General features: G+C 31.6%; 3 protein-coding genes and 2 non-coding genes across 5 annotated transcripts; 4 read left to right on the top strand and 1 right to left on the bottom strand.

The window, feature by feature from the left end:
- The first annotated feature begins 1,967 nt into the window (after window positions 1–1,967).
- LOC101255764 (serine/arginine-rich splicing factor SR45a) lies at window positions 1,968–9,247 on the top strand. Its single transcript, XM_019212173.3, is given in 9 exon segments — window positions 1,968–1,973; window positions 4,367–4,390; window positions 4,478–4,497; window positions 7,027–7,161; window positions 7,483–7,582; window positions 7,841–7,990; window positions 8,682–8,751; window positions 8,838–8,956; window positions 8,958–9,247. Coding segments are annotated over 9 exon segments (711 nt in total). The 3' UTR covers window positions 9,045–9,247.
- A 703-nt stretch (window positions 9,248–9,950) lies between these two features.
- LOC101256348 (ankyrin repeat domain-containing protein, chloroplastic) lies at window positions 9,951–14,362 on the top strand. Its single transcript, XM_004233524.5, has 7 exons — window positions 9,951–10,813; window positions 12,383–12,459; window positions 12,732–12,830; window positions 12,993–13,091; window positions 13,439–13,537; window positions 13,635–13,733; window positions 13,956–14,362. Exons 1-7 carry the CDS (start codon window positions 10,039–10,041, stop codon window positions 14,067–14,069), a joined length of 1,362 nt encoding a protein of 453 aa, XP_004233572.2. The 5' UTR covers window positions 9,951–10,038; the 3' UTR covers window positions 14,070–14,362.
- A 1,179-nt stretch (window positions 14,363–15,541) lies between these two features.
- Window positions 15,542–15,621, top strand: MIR171f (microRNA MIR171f). The gene has a single exon (NR_161787.1). It is a non-coding gene; the product is annotated as a microRNA MIR171f (primary transcript).
- Window positions 15,622–18,321: 2,700 nt separating this feature from the next.
- On the bottom strand, window positions 18,322–18,474 carry LOC112941008 (U4 spliceosomal RNA). The gene has a single exon (XR_003245836.2). It is a non-coding gene; the product is annotated as a U4 spliceosomal RNA (small nuclear RNA).
- A 2,721-nt stretch (window positions 18,475–21,195) lies between these two features.
- Window positions 21,196–23,411, top strand: LOC101265422 (uncharacterized). The gene is made up of 2 exons (XM_004253446.2): window positions 21,196–22,768; window positions 22,852–23,411. Exons 1-2 carry the CDS (start codon window positions 21,196–21,198, stop codon window positions 23,409–23,411), a joined length of 2,133 nt encoding a protein of 710 aa, XP_004253494.2.
- Window positions 23,412–23,876: the final 465 nt, after the last annotated feature.

Below are 23,876 nucleotides of genomic sequence, written 5' to 3'. Positions count from 1 at the left end.
AAAAGTTTGGCTCATTTATGTTATTATCGTTAAAGAAAAGATTCATTCATGCTATTATTTTTTAACGATGATTTGCAAAACACGTGGTCAATTATAATTCGGTCATGTCATCAATTTTTTTAATTAAAAAATAATTCAATTTTATTCAGAATTTTTATTTTTTATTTAAAAAATTGATGACGTGGCCGAATTATAATTGGCCACATCATCAATTTATTTAATTAAAAAAATTAATTCAATTTTTTTTTCAGAATTCTGTTTTTTTTATTAAAAAATTAATGACGTGGCCGAATTATAATTGGGCACGTGTTAAAAATGGTTTTGTAAAACCATTATTGAAAATTATTGGCATCAATGAGTCTTTTCTTTAACACTAATGACATAAATGAGCCTTTTCTGAAAGTTCGATGGCATATTTGATCCTTCTTCATATAATTATTTGTCTCAACTACAAGAAGGTAATAGATATTCTATAAAATTAATTAAGAAGCACGAAATTTATTCAAACATCACAATTAAAAAAAAAATCATTTGCCTCAACTTTAGTAAAAGATTATCCAATCAAGAATTCAAGATTGGTTTATATTTGTTGAAGCCACTTCCTAGTAAATTCTGGCTTGCATTTCGGTGTTGCAAAGTATGATCTTTTACATCTTTAAGGATAAAAGAGTGTTTAAAGTTAGCTTGTGTAGGTAGATAAATTCTCTAATTAAAGCCATATTTATTTGTACTTAATAAAGGGTGAAAATAATTTATTTAAATTTATAATATTTTCAAAATATATCATAGCTCTATTTACTTATTAAAAAAGAAAAAGAAAAAAAAAGTCCTGCATCGCATTATCGTATTTCAGTAGCTGCACTTGCTACTGTCTTGGACGTGATCCAAGACTTTCTATCTGGCTCAGCAATCCTTTTTCTTATGGTGTGCAATGATGGTATGGAAGATGCATTTCTCTAGTATAGAGGTTAGGACGTTACTACGTGCGTTTATTTTCTTTCAAAAAATTAATTAATGGATCTGAAAGCATTTGATTTAGTGTTTAGTGTTACTCATATAAAGTTAGAATAATAAAAACTAACTCAAAAATATGAAGAGCTTACGTAATGATATCGAAATAGCGTTAAGCTTGAGGCAAAGTTATACATAATATATATGGTTACTATTTTTTCTCTATATTTCCACTCCCCCCCCCCCCCCCCCCCCTCACTCTCCATTATCAACGTTTGCCTGCTCTCTTTCAAAAGAGTGTCGAATTTTTTTCCTCTTGAACATGTTAGTTTTCAAAACTGTTTATAAGTTATTAACGGCGTATTTATAAAAGGTTTTGAAAACTAACTTGTTCAAGAGGGAAAAAATTCAACATTCGTTTGAAAGAGGGTAGACAGATAATGGGGGAGACAGAGAGGGAAGGGACAAGCTATATGGAGAGAAAAATAACGATGTTTGAGCTTTATGAGAAAAAAATTAGCGTTTCAAAAAGAATCTGAATAGAAATAAGACTCTCTCATAAATCTGTTTGATTCTTTCAAACTCTTTAAGCGATTTATTTTTTAAAACATTAACATATAATTGTATAATGTCTGAACCATTCAGATTAAGAGCTTTATTAGTTGCAAAAATATATAAGGCCTAAGACTCTAAGGGATCGTTTGGTAGGTTGCATTAAAACAAATAGTTCATGTACTATGTCTGATATTATTTCGTACTATGTTTAGTAGGAAATCGAGTCTATGTATAACTAATCCATGTATATTACTAATTTCATTTGGAGGTATTAACAATACATGAGATAAGATTACGTAAAGACAAAAATATCCCTAAAATTATTTTAATTATTTCTGTTTATTTTCATGATTTTATTTTTATATTTGTACTAGTATTATTCAATAAATTATCTTACAAATTATTTAGAAAAAGTTGTTTGTTACGAAATAAATCTAATATAAGTTAATACAATATTTAAAATGCGAGTTAGTTATCACTTACTAGTTAAAAAGCAAATATATCATGATGTATATGAAGGTATATATATATATATATATATATATATATATATATATATATATATATATATATATATATATATATATATATATATATGTTTGTGCGATTTTCTAATTATTTGTTTTTTGAACAAATTATAGAATTGAATACATGTTGACATTACAACTTGCAATTTTTATGTGTGAGATAGTTTATTCAAGTTAACTATTCTTTACCGTCTTTTCAATTTTAAAAGTTAATAGTTTTTCTTTTTCTTACAAAATTGAAAGTAAACATTTTGTAAGTTTTCAATTACTAAGATGACAATTATTTATCCTCAAATAATTTAAGTGAAAAAAAGGAAAACTTACAACAAATTGTTCTTTTTATAGCTAGGTCGACAATTATTTACCTTACCCAATTACATAATAATTCAAGAATATAGTTGGAAAGAAGTTTTTTTAATAAAGTTTTAACCCAAACACAAAATGAGATGAAAAACAATAAATAAATCACTTGGTAAAAATAATCTCTGCATTACTAATTGATGCACTATTAATTCATGTACCAAACAATCCCTAATGGGTAGATCACTTCGTTTTTTAAAAACAGAGCAATAAAAAATATATAAGTAATAATTTATTTATTTTTCAATAGTTTTAATTAGCCACAGTTAGTCATGCCTAAATAGTGAATAAAATTAGGCAGGAAAAAGTGGGAAACAAATCTTATGGATGTTTTCCCTTTATTCTTTTTTTTTCTTTATAAATTAACACTTGGATTATTTTTATTTATTATTTTATAATATATTTTATTGTATTGTATCAAATTATTTTATTATTATGAATATAATATTTGAATTGATTGAATTATTCTCCGTCTTACATGATATATGATATATCTATAATTTAAATGATAAACCTATTAAAAAGTAGACTATGGGTACAATTACAATGAAAATATAAGATAAAAATGATACTACTGTATAATTACATTAAATAATAAGTAAAGACAAAATAAGTAGAAAATGTTAAGATAAAGATGTAATCACACCAAATTAATTTTTACATAAAATAATTTTTTTTCGTCATTTCTCTAAGGATAAAAAGGTGTATGATATATATCCCCGTCATTTCTCTAAGGATAAAAAGGTGTATGATATATATGTCCCTCAACTTTGTCATTTGGGGTTGATATGCTCCTCGTTAAGAAAGTGACTTATATATACCCTTATCGTTATACAAATGACTCACATATATCCATATCGTTACAAAATGAGCTCACACATACCCTATATTTAACGGAGTGAAAAATTAAAAATTATTTTTTAAAAAAATAATCATTTAAGGGTATATATAATCATAATAGCAAAGTTCAAGGTATATTTTAATCTTTTTTATACATAAATTTTGACTTATTTAATTATCATTGTTTGAGTTTCTTATTCTTATATCTTTTTTTTATTCCTTAATGTAAGAAAAAGATTTTTTTTCTATATTATAATTTAAAACTATTTTTCAGCAATATTTTAATTTAGTTTTTGTATTTCGAAAAAAATTGGGTCATCTATAAAAAATTTTACAAGAATATTAATGAAACATAAATAAATTTGACTATCAAAATAATAAATCTAAATTAGTTATTGAAACAAAAAAATCAAAAAATTATATGTTTGAGGAGGATTAAGTATACTCATATAGTGAGTGAGTGATATGTGATTATATTTTCTTTAAACATATTATTAAAAATTAACCTAAATTAATTTTTTCACTTTTGTTAGAAAAAGGGTATATATGTGCTATTTCTATACCAATAAGAGTATATATGAATCACTTTTATAACGAGGGATATATTAACTCTAAATAATAAAGTTGAGGGGTTACCTTTAAACAAGGGAAAAATGATAGACATACCCTCGATCTATCATAAATGGTATGCAAATACCCTCCGTCATTCTTTTGTGAGATTGGTGCCTCTGCCATCCAAAAACTAGAACATATATACCATTTATACTAACAGACATATACATGTCATAATCTTATCCACTGATCTGACATTTGTCGACGGATAAGATTGCGCTACGTGTTCCTATTTAGTCTTCCGTTTGAGTGAAGAGCATATATGCTCTAGTTTATGGACGGCAGAGGCACCAATATTTCAAAAATATGACAAGAGAGTATGTGAATACTATTTAGATAATTCAGAGATATATTTATCTCTTTTTTCTTTAAATAACTAAGACACAAATAGAATTTAAATTTAAATAGCAATTAGAACAAAACCCTCCGTCCAAACAAGACGTAAGAGGAAATCTATGCCCTTACCCATCACACACACAGCACAGCAGCGTCTTGCAGAAAAATCGTTTGCTTCGATTTAGGGTTTTCTCGTATCCTGGGAAATGGTGAGTTTCCTCTCTTCTTACCTGCGAATTCTTTGATCCTTTTTCCTCTTATTTTCCCCAATTGATCTGTTTTGCGATTCTTTGCAGGCTGATTCTCCTCGCCAAAGGTTCGTCTTTGTTTCTTTCTCAATTCTATGTTTGCTTTTTGTATTTACTGAAGCATCTTCTCTTAAAAATTGTTACTTGCATCTCTTTGTTGTAGTTACGGTTTTCGGCAAGTCCTTCATGTTTGATTGTTTTAGGTTAACTTGTTTATGACTCCATAGATCTCGTTGATTATGTGCTATAAAGTAGGATATATGCAGCTGGGGCCTTTTGAATAAGCTATTGTATGATTATGGTTACAATTTTGGCTTAACTATTTACCTTCTTTGAAGAAAAAAGTTGTACTAAGAAAACATGCATTCAGACAGAGCCAATTCACAAACTTTACTTTCTATACAATACAACCGTAACAACAACAGGCTCAGTGTGATTCCACAAGTGGGCTCTAGTTAGAGTGGGTTGTATGCGGGTTAGAGAAATTGCCGAGGATAGACCCTCGGCTCAAGAAAAAGTGTCTTACTTTATATGCTTTACTTTATATATGTCACTTAATTGCACTTTCTCAATGTTTTGTTCATATGCTTACCACAGTGAAGGCAAGTTCTATAGAATGGTTGTAAGACCAACAATGTAGGAGTGGATGTTAGGCCTCTGAAATTCTGAACATATCCACAAGGTGAGTGTTGTAATGAATGCTGAGATGGATATGCAGTGATACAAGATTAAAAATAATCATACTCTATAGACTGTGCTAGTTGGTAGTAACACACGTAGAAGATAAGATGGGGGACTGTTGCTTTAGATGATTGATCATATCCTTACTGACCTTCTGATGCACCAGTTGGCAGTTTATTGCTGTGGAACCCAGGGGACAAGGTAGAACCTAAAATCATAAATAAAAGAATTTTTCTATAAGACATCTCTTCGGAGTCTAGGAGACGGTACAATGAATGAAAAATGTTTGTAAAGGTGATAGCAGTTAGTTAGGATTATGTTTTAGGTCTAATGTATGTTGGAGTTTATATAGTAGTAGAAATGTGGAGAAGTTCTGTTGCTAGTGAAACTAATTTTTTATAGTACTCCCTCTATCCAATTTATGTGGCACTTTTGTTTTTTGAGTGTCAAACGATTTAAGTTTGACCGGAAATTTGCACATGGGATCTTCAATTTTTTTGAAATGAAATTTATATATTTTTTTAACTATGTAAAAAGTACTTTAAGTCCAATTTAAAATAATTAAAAGATATATGAAAATTTACTGTAAAAATAGACTTGTTTGAATCTCAGAATTTGAAAAGTGCCACATAAAATTGGGACAGAGGGAGGAGGGAGTATTCGACAGAGAGGGACTTAAATGGAGTTGCATAGACAACAGAATTCATATAGTCATCCCCTACTTGTTGGTTTTATAGTGCATTTGTACAATTTTATATTATGGTGTAAGAAAATCAGCCATTAAGTTTGAGTAAGTTAGAAATGTTTCTTTCCAGCTCATTCAGAAAATGAATTATGATTTTGAACTTGGTTAACATAGTTCTATTTTTTGATAACCTAGAATTCGCCAAGAGCTATTTGGTTCATGGTTCTAAACTTTGTGTATGATCTCTAACATTCTCCCTTAAGTATCAGGTTTTTGTCTGCGAAAGATTCGAACCATGACTTGTGCTTAACCCTTGTGTCGCTCATCAATGGTTTGTTGTTCATAAGTTGATTTTGACGCCTAATAGTGTAATAGGCTGAGTTAACTCAAAGATGCGACATAAGTCTCTACTGGTTATTATTTTATGGATAGCATAACTTAAAGATCAAACATTTAAAATCACAGTACCAGTGGTGGCTTGACTCTTTTACCATGATTAAAAAATGGACCTTGGACCTAATTTAATTGCAAAAGCTAGTTCATTATGTGAGGATTGTTCAAGGTTATATAAAAAAAGAGAATCTCATTTCAATGAATTGACATTCTAAGTATCAATTTCATAGAATAATATCCTACTCGGGAAAGTTCAGATTTGTAATTGTCCACTCTCTTAGTTTATACTTTGATAGTTCACTTTTATGCTAACAATAAACATTGTAATTTTTTTCTGGACTTATATTTCAAGCTTCCACAATTATTATTTATATGCATGGGGTCAATTCTTAAGAAACTCTTGAGTTATTTCATCGCGAGTAGCTGATTTCATTGGATGGTGGAAGTGTGATGGAGATACACTTCAAGCTATATGTTCGAGGTTTTCTGGCCAATCTTAGGCTTAATTGCTGGAGCATGTTATTTTTTGAATAATTTACATATATCCAACTAAACTGCTGTTATTTGGAGTGTCATTTCCTTATCCAAGTATTATCCTATGATTCATTCCGAGTACTTCCTAAATGTATTCCAAGCATTGTGTTAATAGAAAAAAATCGTGGATTTTAATATATAAACTCTTTTCCCGCTTTATGATATGTATGAAATTTTACCTACACAAAGATGATTCCATTCTTTGAGGGATCCCTTTGATATATTTTTTTATGTCAATATGCTTTGTCCCATTTATCTTGTTTATTGTTGAAATTGTTTGATCTCATATTTTTTGGATGTCCAGGTATTCACGCTCTCCTTCTCCTTGGGAAGAAAAGTCGAGATCTGGATCTAGATCAAGGTCTAGATCTCCACCTGGGTCATATTCAAGGCCAAAGGAAAGATCCAGGTCTAGATCAAGGTCAAGAAGCCGTGGAAGGTTTGTTGGACCTTCAGCTTTACTCTACCTTAGAATTTTCTTTTTAATTGTGGTGTCCAAGCACCTTAACTATTCCACTAAGTACTTGCTAATGGGAACTCGTCACACTAGGCAGATGCGAAGAAATCACATAGTATCTTCGTCTCTGGTGTTTTTTTACCAACACCCACTTCGTTGATCATTAGGACTGTGTCCTTGGGTTTAACCTTGCCTTAGTAATTGTTATTGTAGTGATACATGCATATCCCAGGAATTATGTGCGGGTTGTGTTGATTGGTTTGTTTTGAAGCTGCTTTTTTTGTCCTAAATGACTTATTTCAGGGAAGAAGTTTCTAATCCTGGAAACACACTTTATGTGACTGGATTGTCTACAAGGGTCACGGAAAGGGACCTGGAGGAGCATTTCTCAAAGGAGGGGAAGGTTGGTTATTTTTTATTTTATGTAGGTTACTTTTTCATTTCTTCTCAAGTTCCCTCTCCTGCAGCTCTTCCTAGCTCACATCAAGGTTTTTACCCTTCAAAATCTGTGTATTGTGCTTTTCTGGTTTATCCATAGTAGAGTCTGGTCAATGTGTAAACAACAGATTGGCTTATGGTGTTATCTTTGCCAGAATAGCTTCTCATAATACTTGTATTCATTTTTTAGTTTCTTCTGAATTTTCTTTAAATTTTGTTGAAGGTGAAATCAGTTTTTCTTGTCATGGAGCCCCGTTCTCGGATTTCTCGTGGTTTTGCTTTTATAACAATGGATAGTCTGGAGGATGCTAATCGTTGCATTAAACACCTTAATCAGTCGGTTCTTGAAGGCCGTTACATCACAGTGGAAAAGGTTAGCTTGTTTATGGAGTAGTAAACCCATTTGTTTCCTATTTGATTGCATGTCAGTCTTCTTAACTTGGAGGTTTCCTGGCTACATTCAGAAAGACATTGCATCAGCTTTGTTGGCAGCAATCAAAGATGATCAGTTCTTCCCTTGCAACATTAGTACTCAGTTTGATCAATCGCTCGCTAAAACAACTTTTCACATGCATCTGATCAACTAAATAGCAACTATATTGCCAACAACTATACTACTTCAGCAAATTCTTTCAACTCTCAACTAATCAACGGTCATTATCAGGCTTTTATGGTATTGGATACCTGCCATTGGTTTCTAATTTCCATCCTTCTTCCTGTGATAAAACATGTAAAAATAACTAAGCTGCTCTGTTTACAGAAATTGAATGGTATTAGCATGTGCTTGTGCCACATCCTTCTTCCTGTGATAAAACATGTAAAAATAACTAAGCTGCTCTGTTTACACAAATTGAATGGTATTAGCATGTGCTTTTGCCACTCATTCACTACGCATGGAGGGGAAAATAGATGAATCTGATTTCTTTGCCCATATGAAAGAATGTTGTGTTCATTCTTTATTACAACAGGAATTTCATTGTCTTATCTGGGTACCCCATTTCTTTGGGATGTAAATGTACATGTTGTTTAGATCTCCCATTTTTAGACATATATCTGTTTTTCAGTCTCGGAGGAAACGCGCAAGGACTCCTACGCCTGGTCACTATCTGGGGCTTAAGAATGCAAGGGATGATGGTGAGTGTTTCTTATGTTATATGAGTTTGGATGGCATGTTCAGTGTAATCTTGTAAGTTCTTAACTACTGGTTGTTTTCTTCATAGGTTATCGTGGAGACCGTGGCAGGTATAGAGATCGTGAGGACTATGGGTACCGAAGATCTCCAAGGCATTCACCATATAGAGGTGGACGAGATTATTCACCTAGGCGTTCGCCTTATGGTGGAAGGTCAAGAAGGGAGCGTTCTAGGTCATATTCTCCTTATGGAAGGAGCTATCCTCGTGGTCCCAGATAGGCATAAGCCCCAGTGACAATGTAAAACTGCTACAAGGATCGTTATAGTGTGGTTTGTCTAGGCTGGTGTGTTTATTTATTGTGCTTTATCTCTAGCTGACTTCCTTATTGTACCTTAAGTTTGCAACAAGGTTTAAGTAGTGACATTATGAACCCTGGGAAATATAATTCTACTGTTGATTTGATGGAAGGTTTAATTGAAAGTTTGTGATTCCTTGTATCATAGTTTGCTTTGTTTCAAGAGGGAATTAGTATATGTTAGAAGAAATCATTTGCATGAATGACCAAAATTTTGAAAGTCTTTTAACTAATTTTCTGATTAAAGAATTAGCTATATCCTAACTTATTTAATTAAGTAATCAATAAAGTTATTTAATTCATATAAGTTACATATGTTTTTTTGTTTTATGTAATTTATCAGTTTTATTTAAGTAGCTGACCAGGAAGGTTTGGTAAGAAACCTTTGAAATTATTAAAAGCTACTATATAGTTAGCTAATTTCAACATCTTAGCAACTTCCTCATCTGCTAGTGCAAATTTCATTTTGAGACCAATGAAGCCGTTTTTGCACATTGAAAGTTTGAGAGACGGCATCTGTAATTTGCTAATCTTTATATTATAATTCCTATAAATAGTGATAGATTTGAGAATTCATAATTTAATATACTTGAAAATATTTATTAACAAGAATAATAAAGCACTCTTCTAAACTATTTCTTTTTATACTTCTTGCTTCATATTGTTAATCTTTAAACTTAATTTTACTTAAAAACTATGAGTTATGTATTGGTTTATCATTTTCTTCTTTTATCTTTATTTATTCAGTAAAAATTATTCGTTATAATAAAAATAATTGTTTAATAATATTTATTTAATTTAAAAATACTTTTATATTTTTTTTACTCGACTTTCACTTTTTTTTGATGCTTGTATAAAATACTATATGTTTTGGAAGAAGTATGAGTTTAAACATTAAAATCCAGCTTCGTCTTCTTCGTTTCTATCTTCACCATGTCACCAACAGCTATCCTAAACCCTCGAATTCCAAACTTCACTCCATTTCCTCTATTCAAACTTCAATTCCTCAACTCACCTCCTTCATTTCCCAAAAAGACTTTTCGCTCCCAAATTCCTCCTCACTCTCTCAACTTCTCCCTTCAAAACAACTCACAGCAAACCCATTTCTCTCGAGAAGACGAAGAACATGTAATCGGAGACTGTATAGTGTTTGAAGAAGGAATTTTCGACGACCCTTTTGTTCAAAAACCAGACAACAACCAAAATAAGCCACAAAACAACAATAAGAAGAAATCAACAGAAATTCAGTCCGAAAATTTAATTCCTGAAGAATGGGTTGAAGTTCAGAGGGAAATTAATATTACTAAGAAGGAAAGGCGTAAGCTTTCACAGCAATTGGAGTTTGGGCAACGTGCGGAGAGGAGGAGGCTTGATTTAATGCCAATTGGTAGTAACAGTAATGTGAGAGGCAGTAGTATTGAGGATTATTTGAAAGCGAGAGAAGAAAAATTGAAGCAATTGAAGCCGCTTGTGCTTGAAAACCCAGATTTTTCTAAGGTTAAAAAGGATAAGAATGAGAAGAAGATGAAGAAGAAGAGTGATGCTGAATTGAGTGAAAGTGAGGAGGAGAACTCCGTTTTGAGGGTTTCCAGTGAAAGGGTATTGCCAAGAGATCCTAGATCAGCGGTTTATGGTGGTGGATTAGAAGATATTAAGGACTTCTTCAACAGTGGGATTTATGAGGCAAATATTGCTAAAAGCCCTGAAGGTATGGTTTTCTTTATGTTTGGGTAGGTTGAATTTGTGGAAGTGATAGTTTTAGTGGAGTGAAAGGGTCAAAACCACACCTAGAGTTCCTGGTTTTTTGAGTTCCATACCTGAATTATAAGGTGCGCAAGTGAGTTTCCTAAGTGAACTATCAGCAACTATTTATCAAAATATACATTTCTGCAACTACATAATATTCACTTTAAAAAATCAGTTTTGATACTTGAAGTACATTTAGGTTGTCAAAGAATGTTTTGATTCTCCAAATAGTGTTATATAAAACGGGATAAAAGAATACCAAACTCGGGCTCCTCTCTGTTGAACCAAAGAGTCGACTGGGAATTGTTGAAAGAACGGTTTGAATCTTTAAATAATAATATCATGTAAAACAAGATGGAGAAGTATTCAACTCAGGCTATTCCATTGTATTAAGAGAGGGCTGAGTTAAGATAGTTTACCTGTCAGCTTTTTAAGGCAATTAATCTTTTGGATGAAAATGTTATAGTATATACTTGTTTTAGATTGAGATAATGTTAGTAATAAACAATTTTAGCGCTACACACTAGCCTAGTAAAGCATCTGATAACTAATCTAAGTTGAGTTTTGATTTTTAAACTATTGAGTTTGTTCTTGGGTCACTGTTGACTGAGTTGAGTAGATTCTTTCCAATTTGGCATTGTTGACTTGGACGTTTAAATTATGTCAGAAGTGCAAAGATAAATGTCGATGCTGGATATTCGTGAAGGTCCTAATTCTTGATTCTTGTGTTTTATCATAGCATATAGAATAAGGCTAAACCTCATTCCCTTTCTTCTGGTTTGTTATTACTAAATGTATATTTTGTTTGCCAGTGGTGATATAAGCATATTACCACATTCAGTTGGGAGTTTGGAACTGTTAAATCTGAAAACACTAGAAGCTATTTGCCTGCCAATTTGTCAAAGTATATTGATGTTTCTAAAAGATAAAAACATATGGATGAATTGATCCAGAAGTACTAAAGTAGATGTCTATGGCTTGCTTGAAGCTTTTATCTCATACTTGTAGCATTTTTCTGTGCTCATTACTTGAATAGAATTTAGCAACTATCAGAAAAGAAACAAGATTTTGGACAAGATGCAAATCTGCTTAATTAAGGTCCCCGTTATATCATAATCTCCTGACTTCTCAACGTTCAGCCCGGAGAAGTTTTGAGGAATGCTATTTTTGAAGATTTTCCTCTATCTACATTGGTCTATTTTTGTTTCCAAATTTAAGATATAAATCCCTTCAAGCTTATATTTGCTTCTTTTTTTCTTTTTTTTTTTTGACAAAGCAAGCTTATATTTGCTTTAGGCTAGTATTTATTTACTGGTGTCCACTACTTGTCGTGCTAATTGGATTTGCGTGTATATTATATGTTTTTCCCCTGTCATTGAATTGGACAAATTCAGTAGTGGTGAACACCTTTTATTTTCAAACTCTTATCCACAGGATAATATGACCTTCTGGTCATATAAGTGAGATGTTACTTGTTCCCTCTTTAGGGCATCATTCAAAACTCAACGTTTTGGTATACTAATCTGTGTAGGTCCTCGTAAGCTGTTCACTACAGAGGAAAAGTTCCTATTAAACAAGCGGCATCCTGATCTGGTGCCTGCTACCTCTGTAAGTTCCTGCCTTATGTGTTCGCTTATATATTGGTGTTTGTGAAATGTATTTATATGTTTTCTCCTATATTGGCTATTCTCACTTATGCATTGTGTGGAAGCTGATCATTTTACGCTGTTCTATTTCTACATTTTTGTTCCTGTGCAAGCTTGTTTCAATCTTCAATGCACTTTGTGCTAGTAATCCTCTTATAATAGCCTTCTCAAAAAAAGTTACTACTTATTATAGAAGGTTTAGATTGATTCCTGAATTCTATCAAAACCTTGCAGGAAAAATGGCAGCCTGTACATACTTTAGCTGCCTCAGGAGAGTTTTACCTTCTCACCTCTTTGTTGAAGCATGTTGTTGATATTAATGTTCCAGATAAGGTACAAAATGAGTGACATGTCCCAGTAGAATGGTCCTTTCTGTTCTGCCATATTTGTTGTTTATTAATATATTTTTAATTATATACCAAATAATTTTATAGCTATGCAAGCAGTGTCTTCTTTCTCTAGCTCCTACTGAGTTTTTTTTGTTTTTTTAAACAGGATGGATTGACAGCTATCCATAAAGCAATTCTTGGCAAGAAGCAGGCTATTTTTAACTTTCTTTTAAGAGAATCTGCAAATCCATTTATACTTGACAAAGTGAGCACAACCTTCCACAAATGCTTGACAATTTACATTCATGTTGGTTCTTTTTCATTAACATCCATGTAACCATTATTCCGTGTCAATTCAAATTGACTTATCCTTTTCTTTTTCTTCTCTCCCCTTGATCGAGACTCTGTCCCATACCAAACCATATAGCGAGTGTCATTTTGTTGTCTTCTCCCAGCATTGTCCGATCTGTCCTTACTGAACTACATCTCAGTCTTAGCTTTGTTGTCTTCAACCATAAGAATCATCTATATGATTTTCGTTATTTATGAAATTTTGGGTAACCCAGTGTTGCAGCTTGTTATTAATTTAATGATCTTCATGATTTCTTACAGGATGGAGCCACCTTGATGCACTATGCTGTTCGAACGGCATCCACTCACATGATAAAAATCCTTCTCTTGTATAATGTTGATATAAACCTCCAAGATCATGTATGGTTAATTAATTCTTTAATGTCATCTTGAAATACATTTTTTTGTACTCATATGTAGTAAAGGTTTATGAGCATTGAATGACTTTCTCTTTCAGGATGGATGGACACCTTTGCATCTAGCTGTTCAATCCCGTAGAACCGATATAGTGAGGCTTTTGTTAATTAAGGGAGCTGACAAGACTCTAAAGAACAGGGTAAAGTTCTATTGCTGCTTAATAATTTTGAACTCCTACGTTTTAATGCTTTTGCTTCTTCAGATCTCATAGCTTTGGTGCATGTCTAGAATGTATACGTCCTTTTTAGAATGTAGGCAAATCTAGATGATATATTTTTTTTGTATATATGGTTTCTTTCGTTTTCTTTTAATATTTCATGGCCTTTGTTTTCATTTGAGAACGAACATTGTTATGTTGCAGGATGGTCTAACCCCACTTGACATATGCCTCCATTCTGGTCGAGATATAAGGACGTATGAGCTTATCAAATTGTTGAAACAACTTCCCAAGGTTTCATTAGTTGGCTTGACCTAAAAATGCAGCTGCTAACTACGAAATTGGCGGATTGGTAGTTCCAGCTTTGAGTTTGGACTCTGTGTGAGTTATTTCTACAACACACTGTCCTTGAGTTGACCCGAGAAGCGGACTCAGAATTTATGCTTACACTGGTAGGGAAGGAAATTTCTCTTTTTTGATTCTCACATTGTACTACACTGCACCATAGTATGTGTAAATACAACTGTATATTGTTACTTATACATTGGATTACAGTACATTTTTGGATTCCAAATCTCAGTGACAAAATAAAAAAGAAAAGGTTGTGATCACCATTTTTTTGCTTGTTTTGATGATCTTGTATCATCTTTTTTGACTAAATCATCAAAGCATACAATTTTAACCCTTTTTTTTTCAATTCGTGAAAGGTTAAAAGTCTGATTTATGTCTTATTAGCGAAGAATGAAAAACAAAAAAATACAATGACTGTCATTAAATGTTTCTTTTTAAAAATTATATTTGAAGTACCGTAAGAAGATGTGATTAAATGTTTCTTTCACATATAATTTCACATTTTTCGCAGAGAAAATATTAGTTATGCTTTTAGCCGCTTTACGAGTTCACGTTACCAACAACTTTAATATGCGTATGCAAATGGAAATGTAATATTCAAGAATCAAGATGTTTTCTACGAAAATGAGATGTCAAAAAATATTATTCTCTGTTTGAATTGACCTATTTTAGTGTTTTCAAATCAAAATAGTACTTTAAGGGGTCAGTTTGGTTTGAAACAAGTTATTTCAAGATAAAATATCCTGATGGATAAACTATCCTGATGTTAGTCATTATGGGATAACTTATCCTATCACTGTGCTATAAACCAAATAAGACATCTAAATTTTATCTGGTTATAAATATTTTAAGCTAACATGATAAAAATAAATCAAAAATCATAATTTGAAATTGTTAACTTTTGACTTAAGTCCAAATCATTATTCATCATCAAACTAATTTTACAAATTTGATTATTAAAATATATGTCTCAATGCAATATTGTTTAATTCCCTCTTGGTGGCTGTGGATAGTTAGTTAGTTTGACATTAAATTTTTGGGGTAGTGGCCTATACCTATATGTGATCCCTCTCTGCTTCTCTGTTCCCCCTTTCATAAATGACATTAATACATGAGAGAGATTACAAACAAAGAAAAGTGAGTTTTCCTTCCTATCATTATCACCGTATCAAATTTAAATTCTGAATTCGCGAGTCTAAGATATATGAAAACGTGATGATAATGAAGAGAGCGGAGTTAAGATGCACCAAACCTGCAGAGTGAAAAGCTGTTACTATAGTTAAATGCAGTGGCCCCTTCTTTCTACAAGGTTTTAAATGCACTCCACATCACATAGTATATCTTTTCTTAAACACATTCACAACTCTGCAATTTCATCAATCTTTTGTTAACTTTGCTTTTGCATTCAACAAGAGAAGATTTCTCTATGAAATAGTAACTCTGATATTGGCCTGGTTCACTCAGACACATATTATTTTGATTGATTTTACTTTTGATTGAGCCGTGTCAATATCTCAGTTCCTTTTCACTATACTTCATCATATTAAGCTCCCATATCGATTCGCTAGGAATGGTATTATTCATTTTATTATATAGTTTTCATAAATCGTTACCTCTCAACTAATAATATACTTTTATGTTCAAAATCATGCACATCTCGATTTGTGGTTTATCTCGTGATGTTGAATTCCTATTTTATATCAATCTTTATTTTCTTGTAAGTTTATATTGTAACTGAAGTAAAATAAATATGTGAAATCTCTTTAAGTTTTATACAAGTATATATTACTGTATTGTACGAGTGTGTGACCTTTTATCTAAAAATTAAGTTATAAAAAGAATAAACTTTTTTTTATTTAAATTATAATTTTTACGGCCCTCATGTGTGTTTGATGAATTTAATTTTTTCAAAAAGAATGAAGGGGAAACTCAATAACATATTGGAGAAGTGCAGACTTGATTACATTTTACGAGTCAAATATATAAAAAAATAAATTAATAATGAGTGATGGTGAAATTTGATCCCACATTCTTTGTTTGTTTTAATATATGTGTAAATCATCTCATTTAGAAGTTGTATACTTCTTTCTTACTCCTAATTATACAGAGTTTGGACCCTCCAATTTTGACAAAACATTGCTTGTTTAAAATTCATTTTGAATATTTTGCATATTGTTTTTATTTCTATTGCTTTTCTTATAAATTCTGAAAATGGTTTAGTTATGAGACTTCTGTTTGATTAACTCAATCAACTTCCCGCATTTCTAACATTAAAATTTCATTGAATATAATATTGTGATAAAAAATTTGTAGTATTAATATATTGGATTTTGAGATAACTTTTCTTACACAAGTATTTTGATTTGTATATTTGTAACCAAATTAAAACTATTTACTTGGTAATTTTTGTTCCAACAACAAACAACCCTCTCAATTCAAGATCAAAATTAGAAACATTAGCCAAACAGACTTTGTACTATACAAGTTTGAAGTATAAGCTGATATGTCAGATCTTCAAATGTTTCCGCAATTCATCCATCTCTAACTAAACTGCAATGACTAATTTGAGATTCACAAAATCAATATTTAACCAACAATAATTTCATCACTTTTGTATCGTTCATACTTTACCTTACTTTCTCGTGTTATGGAATGTCTCAACAAGATCGATAGATTTCTGTTGTATCAGTACAATTTGTCGATAAGTTTAAAAAATTCTTCAATGAATAAGGAGAAGAAATTTGAATTATCAGTTTGATGATTCTGTAGAACTCAATTTGTTTCTCCATATTTGTTGTATCAATAATTCCTTCTTCAATTTCACTTCTTGAAATTTGGTAACTGGAACACCTTGTGTATTCTTCATCTGCACAAAAAGTTGACCCTATTTTATTGTCGAATTTCATTTGTAGCAGTATCTCCTTCTCTTTCTCCAACAATTAAATTTACAAAATTGTTTCTTCGAAATTGATTCGGCCCATTTGCTAAAACCACCAAAAGAAGTTCATGTCTCTTTTTTATACTTTGAACAATTTTTTATACTCGACGATTTTGAACTGATGATTTGACCGTGAATCGTATGTCCAATCATCAATAGTGGCGGATTTGAGATTCAAGATTTCAAATTTAGGAGAAGATGATAATTTGATTTTTGAATTTTATGAATTTGTTACATATGGAATGAATTGATAGCATTTATGGGAGCAATGTAATGATATTAAAAATTGAGTGTTTATATAATTATTTATCACTTCTATTTGAACTTGTCCCCTAATGTTGTATTATATTTTCTTGTAATTTATGTTATTTAAAAATTTAAAATAAATTATAATTGAAAACTCGACGGCCAAGAATTACAGAACATGCTCATCCAAAGCTTGTGGAACTTGTTGAGAAATGTTGGGAGCAAGATCCCACTCAAAGACCTGATTTTCCAGAGATTTTTGGATACATCAGTAATCTTTGTTCTGTTGAAGTTAATTTTTTCAGCTTAGTTTTACATGCTACAAAAACAGGTTGGGCAAGTCAATTGGTGGCTTGTAAAAAGGGCCATCACTCACATCATGATCCGTCATAATGTAAACTATATGGTTACTCTAAAACTGACTACTATTTTCTTTATGAGCACTTTGAAATGATGGATGTTATACAAAAGATTACCAATAAAAGGTAATTTGTGCTTGGTTGTAACTTATAAGTTAAAGACTGTTAGAAGCATCTCTATGTAACCTCGATAATGTCCATTGCTAAGGCCTAACATATCTTGAGAGTGTTGTAAAGATATATAGATATGTGGTCAAACAGAATTAAACAAAACTAAAAAGAAGATATAAGTAGAACGTATTAAGGATAAAATGAGAAAAAGGTAGTTTGATCATCAATCATTCTATAGATGTAAAACTATATTTCAAGTGTCATAAGGATGGATGAGGTTGAAACAAACTCGATTTTCGATACAAACACATTGCTTACACTAAGTAAGAGCGATTAATCGAGAAAATAGTAACAAGAAAGGGATGAAATACATGAGAAGGGATCGAAAACCAAAGCTTCAACAACATTTTAGATCAGCCTATAGGAGCCCATCATGCTCAACAATATCAATAAAAATCAGTCCTATTTACCACCACATCACACAAAGGCTCACAGAAGAGGTGAATTAAATGAGAAGAAATTGAATCAAATAAAGATAACAAAAATATTAGACTAGGTATTGTAAGGCTTAACCCAGAAGGGAAGCCTTTTCAAAAATTCTCTATGGCCAAAGCAGAAGCCAAGGCCAAAGAGGGGGTTTGGAAATAGTTTTCAACCAGCAATAGACGCGCCTCGGTTAGAACCTCACTAGCTGCGTCATTGCCCCAAGCGCAAAGACAATTTCTATGAAGCTATTGCCATCGAGTTTTGTAGTACACATTTATGGAATCGGTGCGTCCACATTATCGATGTGGGATGATAATAATAACAATGACAGAGTCATTTTCAAGGTAATGAATGGTTTTGTTGGATTATACTACTTTATTATTAATAATAAATAATCGAGCCTAAATTCTGAAAAAGTGAAACTGAAACAATATTGGTTTATCACATGAAGGCTCTTGGGGAACTAATCATACATATTACTCTACTTAATGATTTTTACTTTGTAAAATGTATAGATAGTTTTTTTTTTTTTTGCACAATGTTATAACATTCTGGAATCCGAGGTGTAAAATATGAAATTTTTTATGTTAAAATAAGTTAAGTTAATAAATAAAAAGCAATAATTATGTAACTATATGACGAAAGATGTGTTCAATGTATCTGGTACAAATATTTATAAATCTTACTTAAAGTTATGTATTTGATATAACTCATATATCGTTTGCTATGTACCAAATGAATGAATAATGCACATGCGAGTTCTGTAAATTTAGGACACTGCAATTTGAAAAATTTTCAGAATAGAATGTAAACACTGTCCAAATTGTTAGGGTTTCTGTACTTTATATATAAATAAATGAATTGTTAATCCATCCAAAAATTACTTGGTTGAAATAAATTAAATTAAAATGAACAAAATATAGAAAATTATACCTATACTTTTCTTTTCTTTTTTCATTTATCATAAATCTACTGATTTATTTATTTTTATTTATCGTTTTTTTCATTTAAGTCAATAGAGGATTATATTAGTAATATAGAGGTCAATAGGATCAATCAAACCATATAGTAATTTTCTTTTGTACCTTATTATACCACACTTCATAACTGACATATTATGGGTTATATGTTATTATCTTCCTATTTTTACTATAATATTTCTCTAGAATAATTTGTCTTCCTATTTTTCTTCCATAATTCAACCAAAAATAATTGTTCTCAAAATAATCTCTCTTCTTTCTAAAATATACCCCATTAATATTCTCACACAATTTTCTCTCTTAAATATATTCACACGATTTTGTTCTTAGTTTTTGGACTTTTTCATACACAATTTTTTCTTCATTTTGTTGGCACACAATTTTTTCTTCTACTTCTTCTTATTTGTCGTCTATATAATTTTTATGTTTTCATTCATGATTTTTTAAAATTAAATTAACAAAAATTATTTATTAAGTATGAAAAGTGATAGCATTCATTCAATTTTGATAATTACGTCAAATCATAATTCAAACTGGTATTATAGTATATGAAATTGGTATACAAACCGTACTAAAAAAAAGGCCAAAAAGAGACCTAGAAATGGAGACCTCAAAAATAGGTCAATAATAAGAGACCTCATGAGGTCGCTAATATCTTTTAATTTTTTTTTAATGTAGGAGAGACCTCATGAGGTCTCTACTTGTTAAATTAAAAATAATAATTTAATTTAATTGAATATTTAAAAAGTTAGAGACCTCATGAGGTCTCTTAAACAAAACCAAAAACCTAGCCAAAATTAAAATAGCTCTTTCTTCCCTCTCTCTTAATTTTTTTGGTCGACCGCGCGCTTCTCTCTCTTTCTCACTGCCCTCGTCGACCGCCTCTCTCTTTCTCGTCGTCGACCGCCTCTCTCTTTCTCTCTCTCTGTCGACCCTCTCGCTCATCGCTCTCTGTCGACCCTCTCGCTCTCGCGCCGCCAGTTGCAGTCGCCTCAGCAGCAGCGCCTCCATCTCCAGGTAAATTTATTTATTTTTGGTTATTGAAACTAAATGTGTTAGATCATTGAGATGAGGTGTTTGAGGTTCATTTGATTGTATTATTATATATTTATATCTCATTGTGATATTGTCACTTTGCACATATACTTATGTTGTTATGAATTTATAATATGTGATTTTTACTCTTTAACATCTCTTTTTTCATCAAACAAAAGCAATATTGGGAACTTGTGAAGTGAAAATTGTTTTTTTTTTTCAATTAATAAGAGTTGGGATGACCCATTTACTCTAAATTAAATAAACATTATGAGATGTCTAATCATATACATATAATAATAGTTAGATGTAGAATGATATTCATATAATAGAGATGTGAACATGAATCAACAACAATTCCCCAATCCTTAACATTAATATACATAATTATAAGTCATAATATACTACAAATGAGAACCAAATATCACAAAATTATTTGTTTAAGCATAAGTACCAACACTAGTTGATCCTATTGATGACAAAATTGATTTTCTTTGAAAATCAATTTGTGTCCATCTAGTGTTGACACTTAGCTTTAAATTTAGAAATAATTATTTGTTAAGCTTAAGAACCAACACTAGTTGATCCTATTGATGACAAAATTGATTTTCTTTTGAAAATCAATTTTGTGTCCATCTAGTGTTGACACTTAGCTTTAAATTTTAGAAATAATTATTTGTTAAGTTTGTAACTATCGTGTTAGTATTAAGTTAAACTAAACTAATTAAACTTAGAAACTTGTTAAGTTAGTTAATAAGTTAAACTTGTTACTATAGTATTAGAATTTAGTTAAAACTAGACTAATTAGACTTAGAAATTTGTTAAGTTGGTTAATAAGTTAAATTTGTAACTATTGTGTTAGTGCTCGACAAATTTAATTTATGATTCTTATGTAGATAGATCGTAGTTGGATGTATAATATGACTAATTTTGGTCAAATGGGGCTAAGACCTGAATTCGTAGAAGGTTTCATTGGTTTTGTGGAGTATGCAAAGACATTAGATCATTTTCAACGTAGTGATATGATTAAGTGTCCTTGTAATAAATGTCAATGTTTGAATTATGAAAAACCAGATATTGTTGAGCTTCATATCTATCGAAATGGGTTTAAAAAAGAATACACTGTGTGGACTAGTCATGGAGAAATTGATAATAACTTTGATGTATTCCAACATTATGTTCCTAGTGAAAGTAGTGACAATGTGAATTCTAATGCACAAAATTATAGAATTGATGACATGGTTCAAGATATTTTTGGTGTGCATTCTGATTTTGATTTTGCTAATCAAGGTGAAGAAGCTCCTAATGTTGAATGTAAAATTTTCTTTGAACAATTGGAATCTGCTAGTCGGCCTTTATATGAGGGGAGTCCACACTCACAATTGTCTATTGCGGTTAGATTATTAAGTATCAAATCAGATTGGAATGTTCCTCAAGGGGCAATGGACTCTGTGATTGACCTTATTCATGATTTAGTTGACCCAAATCTAGAGATACCTAATAATTTCTATAAGGCAAAGAGGTTGATATCAAATTTAGGAATGTCATCGATGAGAATTCATTGTTGTGAAAATGGTTGCATGTTATACTATAAGGATGATATTGATCTAGAATCGTGTAAGTTTTGTGGAAAATGTCGTTATAAACAGACAGCTAGTGGGAAGAAAGTTCCCATTAAGGCAATGCATTACTTACCTCTTATACCAAGGTTAAAGAGGTTATATGCGTCTAATAGATCTGCTCCTCATATGAGATGGCACCATGAACATAGAAGACCACCTGGAGTTATGTGTCATCCATCCGATGGAGAGGCTTGGAAGCATTTTGATAGAACATATCCACAATTTGCAGCTGAACCACGTAACATTAGATTGGGTTTATGTTCAGATGGATACACGCCACATTCTGTTTCTGCTGCACCACATTCTTGTTGGCCTGTATTTGTAACACCATATAATCTTCCACCCGAGATGTGTATGACCAGTCCATATATATTTCTCAATTGTGTCATTCCTGGCCCTCGAAATCCAAAAGTATTGATTGATGTATACTTGCAACCTTTGATTGATGAGTTGAAACAATTGTGGGTTCAAGGGGTTGAAACAATTGATGTGTCTCTTAAGCAGAATTTTAATTTGCGGGCTGCCTTAATGTGGACTATTAATGATTTTCAAGCATATGGAATGTTGTCAGGGTGGATGACAGCGGGAAAGTTAGCTTGTCCTTATTGTATGGAATATACTAAATCATTCACTTTGAAACATGGTCGTAAAAATTCTTGGTTTGACTGTCATCGACAGTTCTTGCCAATGGATCATGAGTTTAGGAGTTTGAAAAATGCATTTAGAAAGAATTCTGTTGAACAAGGTTATCCTCCTCCAATCTTAACTGGAGAACAAGTTTGGGAGAGGGTTCAAAACTTTCCAAAGGTCGCAAAGAACAACCCTATAAATTTGATGGATATGGTGTTGCACATAACTGGACAAAACAAAGCATATTCTGGGAGTTACCGTATTGGAAGGACAATCTTCTTCGACATAATCTTGATGTCATGCATATTGAAAAAAATTACTTTGATAATTTATTTAACACAGTAATGGATGTCACTGGCAAGACAAAAGATAGTGTTAAAGCTAGAATGGACTTACCTGAATATTACAGGCGAAAAGAGTTATGGTTGCAAGAGAAACAGAACAACAAGTTTTTCAAGCCTAAGGCTAGTTATTCATTTACAAGGGATCAAAAGCGTAAAATTTGTGAATGGGTTGAGCAACTTAAGATGTCTGCTGGACATGCTTCAAATTTAGGAAAATGTGTTGATATGGAGCATGGAAAATTACATTGTATGAAAAATCATGATTGTCATGTCTTCATGGAAACATTACTCCCCGTTGCATTTAGTGGCTTGCCTGATAGAATTTGGAAACCTATGACTGAAATCAGTTTGTTCTTCAAGGACTTGTGTTCTAATACGTTAAGGGAAGACAACCTAGTTCAGATGGATCAGAATATTCCTGTAATTACGAATAAGTTGGAGAAGATTCTTCCACCTGGATTTTTCGATGTGATGGAGCATCTTCCTGTACATCTAGTGCATGAAGCACGCCTTGGAGGTCCGGTTCAATATAGATGGATGTATCCTTTTGAGAGGTAAATATTTAGCTATTAATATTTTTATATTAATATGTTGTTTAAATCAATGATAACAATGTATAATGTAGGACTATTGGAAAGTCTAAACGGGGCATGAAACAAAATCATAGAGTTGAAGGCTCAATGGTTCAATTCCATCTTGGTAGGGAGATAACTAATTTTGGTTCTTATTACTTTAAAAGAAGTGTGTCATGCTTTCAAGATAGACCCAATTGTCATGACGATGGTGGTGAGACTATGAAGTCACTATCAATCTTCAATCAACCAGGCAAAGGTTCAAAAAAACGCACAAGGAGGAATCTTAGTGCCATTGAGTTGCAGTCTGCATCTACACATGTCTTATTGAATTGCCCACAAGTTAAACCATTTGTTGAGTAAGTTTTTTTTCTCACTATAATATGTAATTACAAGACAAAAAAATTAACTCAATATCCATCTTCTTTGACAGTTACTTTGTGCATTTATA

This window comes from Solanum lycopersicum, chromosome 2 (assembly GCF_036512215.1).
Source record: "Solanum lycopersicum chromosome 2, SLM_r2.1".
In the NCBI taxonomy this organism is placed as follows: domain Eukaryota; kingdom Viridiplantae; phylum Streptophyta; class Magnoliopsida; order Solanales; family Solanaceae; genus Solanum; species Solanum lycopersicum.
Note: the sequence above shows the minus strand (reverse complement) of the source record. Positions and strands in the feature narration are given on the sequence as shown.

Bases quoted from the DNA above. Each gene is read 5' to 3' on its own strand.
- LOC101256348 (XM_004233524.5), top strand. From the start codon at position 10,039: ATGTCACCAACAGCTATCCTAAACCCTCGAATTCCAAACTTCACTCCA. The intron at 10,814-12,382 runs GTATGGTTTTCT...TAATCTGTGTAG, and splicing joins TATTGCTAAAAGCCCTGAAG to GTCCTCGTAAGCTGTTCACT. The intron at 12,460-12,731 runs GTAAGTTCCTGC...AAAACCTTGCAG, and splicing joins ATCTGGTGCCTGCTACCTCT to GAAAAATGGCAGCCTGTACA.
- LOC101265422 (XM_004253446.2), top strand. From the start codon at position 21,196: ATGGGGCTAAGACCTGAATTCGTAGAAGGTTTCATTGGTTTTGTGGAG. The intron at 22,769-22,851 runs GTATTGGAAGGA...TATTTAACACAG, and splicing joins AGCATATTCTGGGAGTTACC to TAATGGATGTCACTGGCAAG.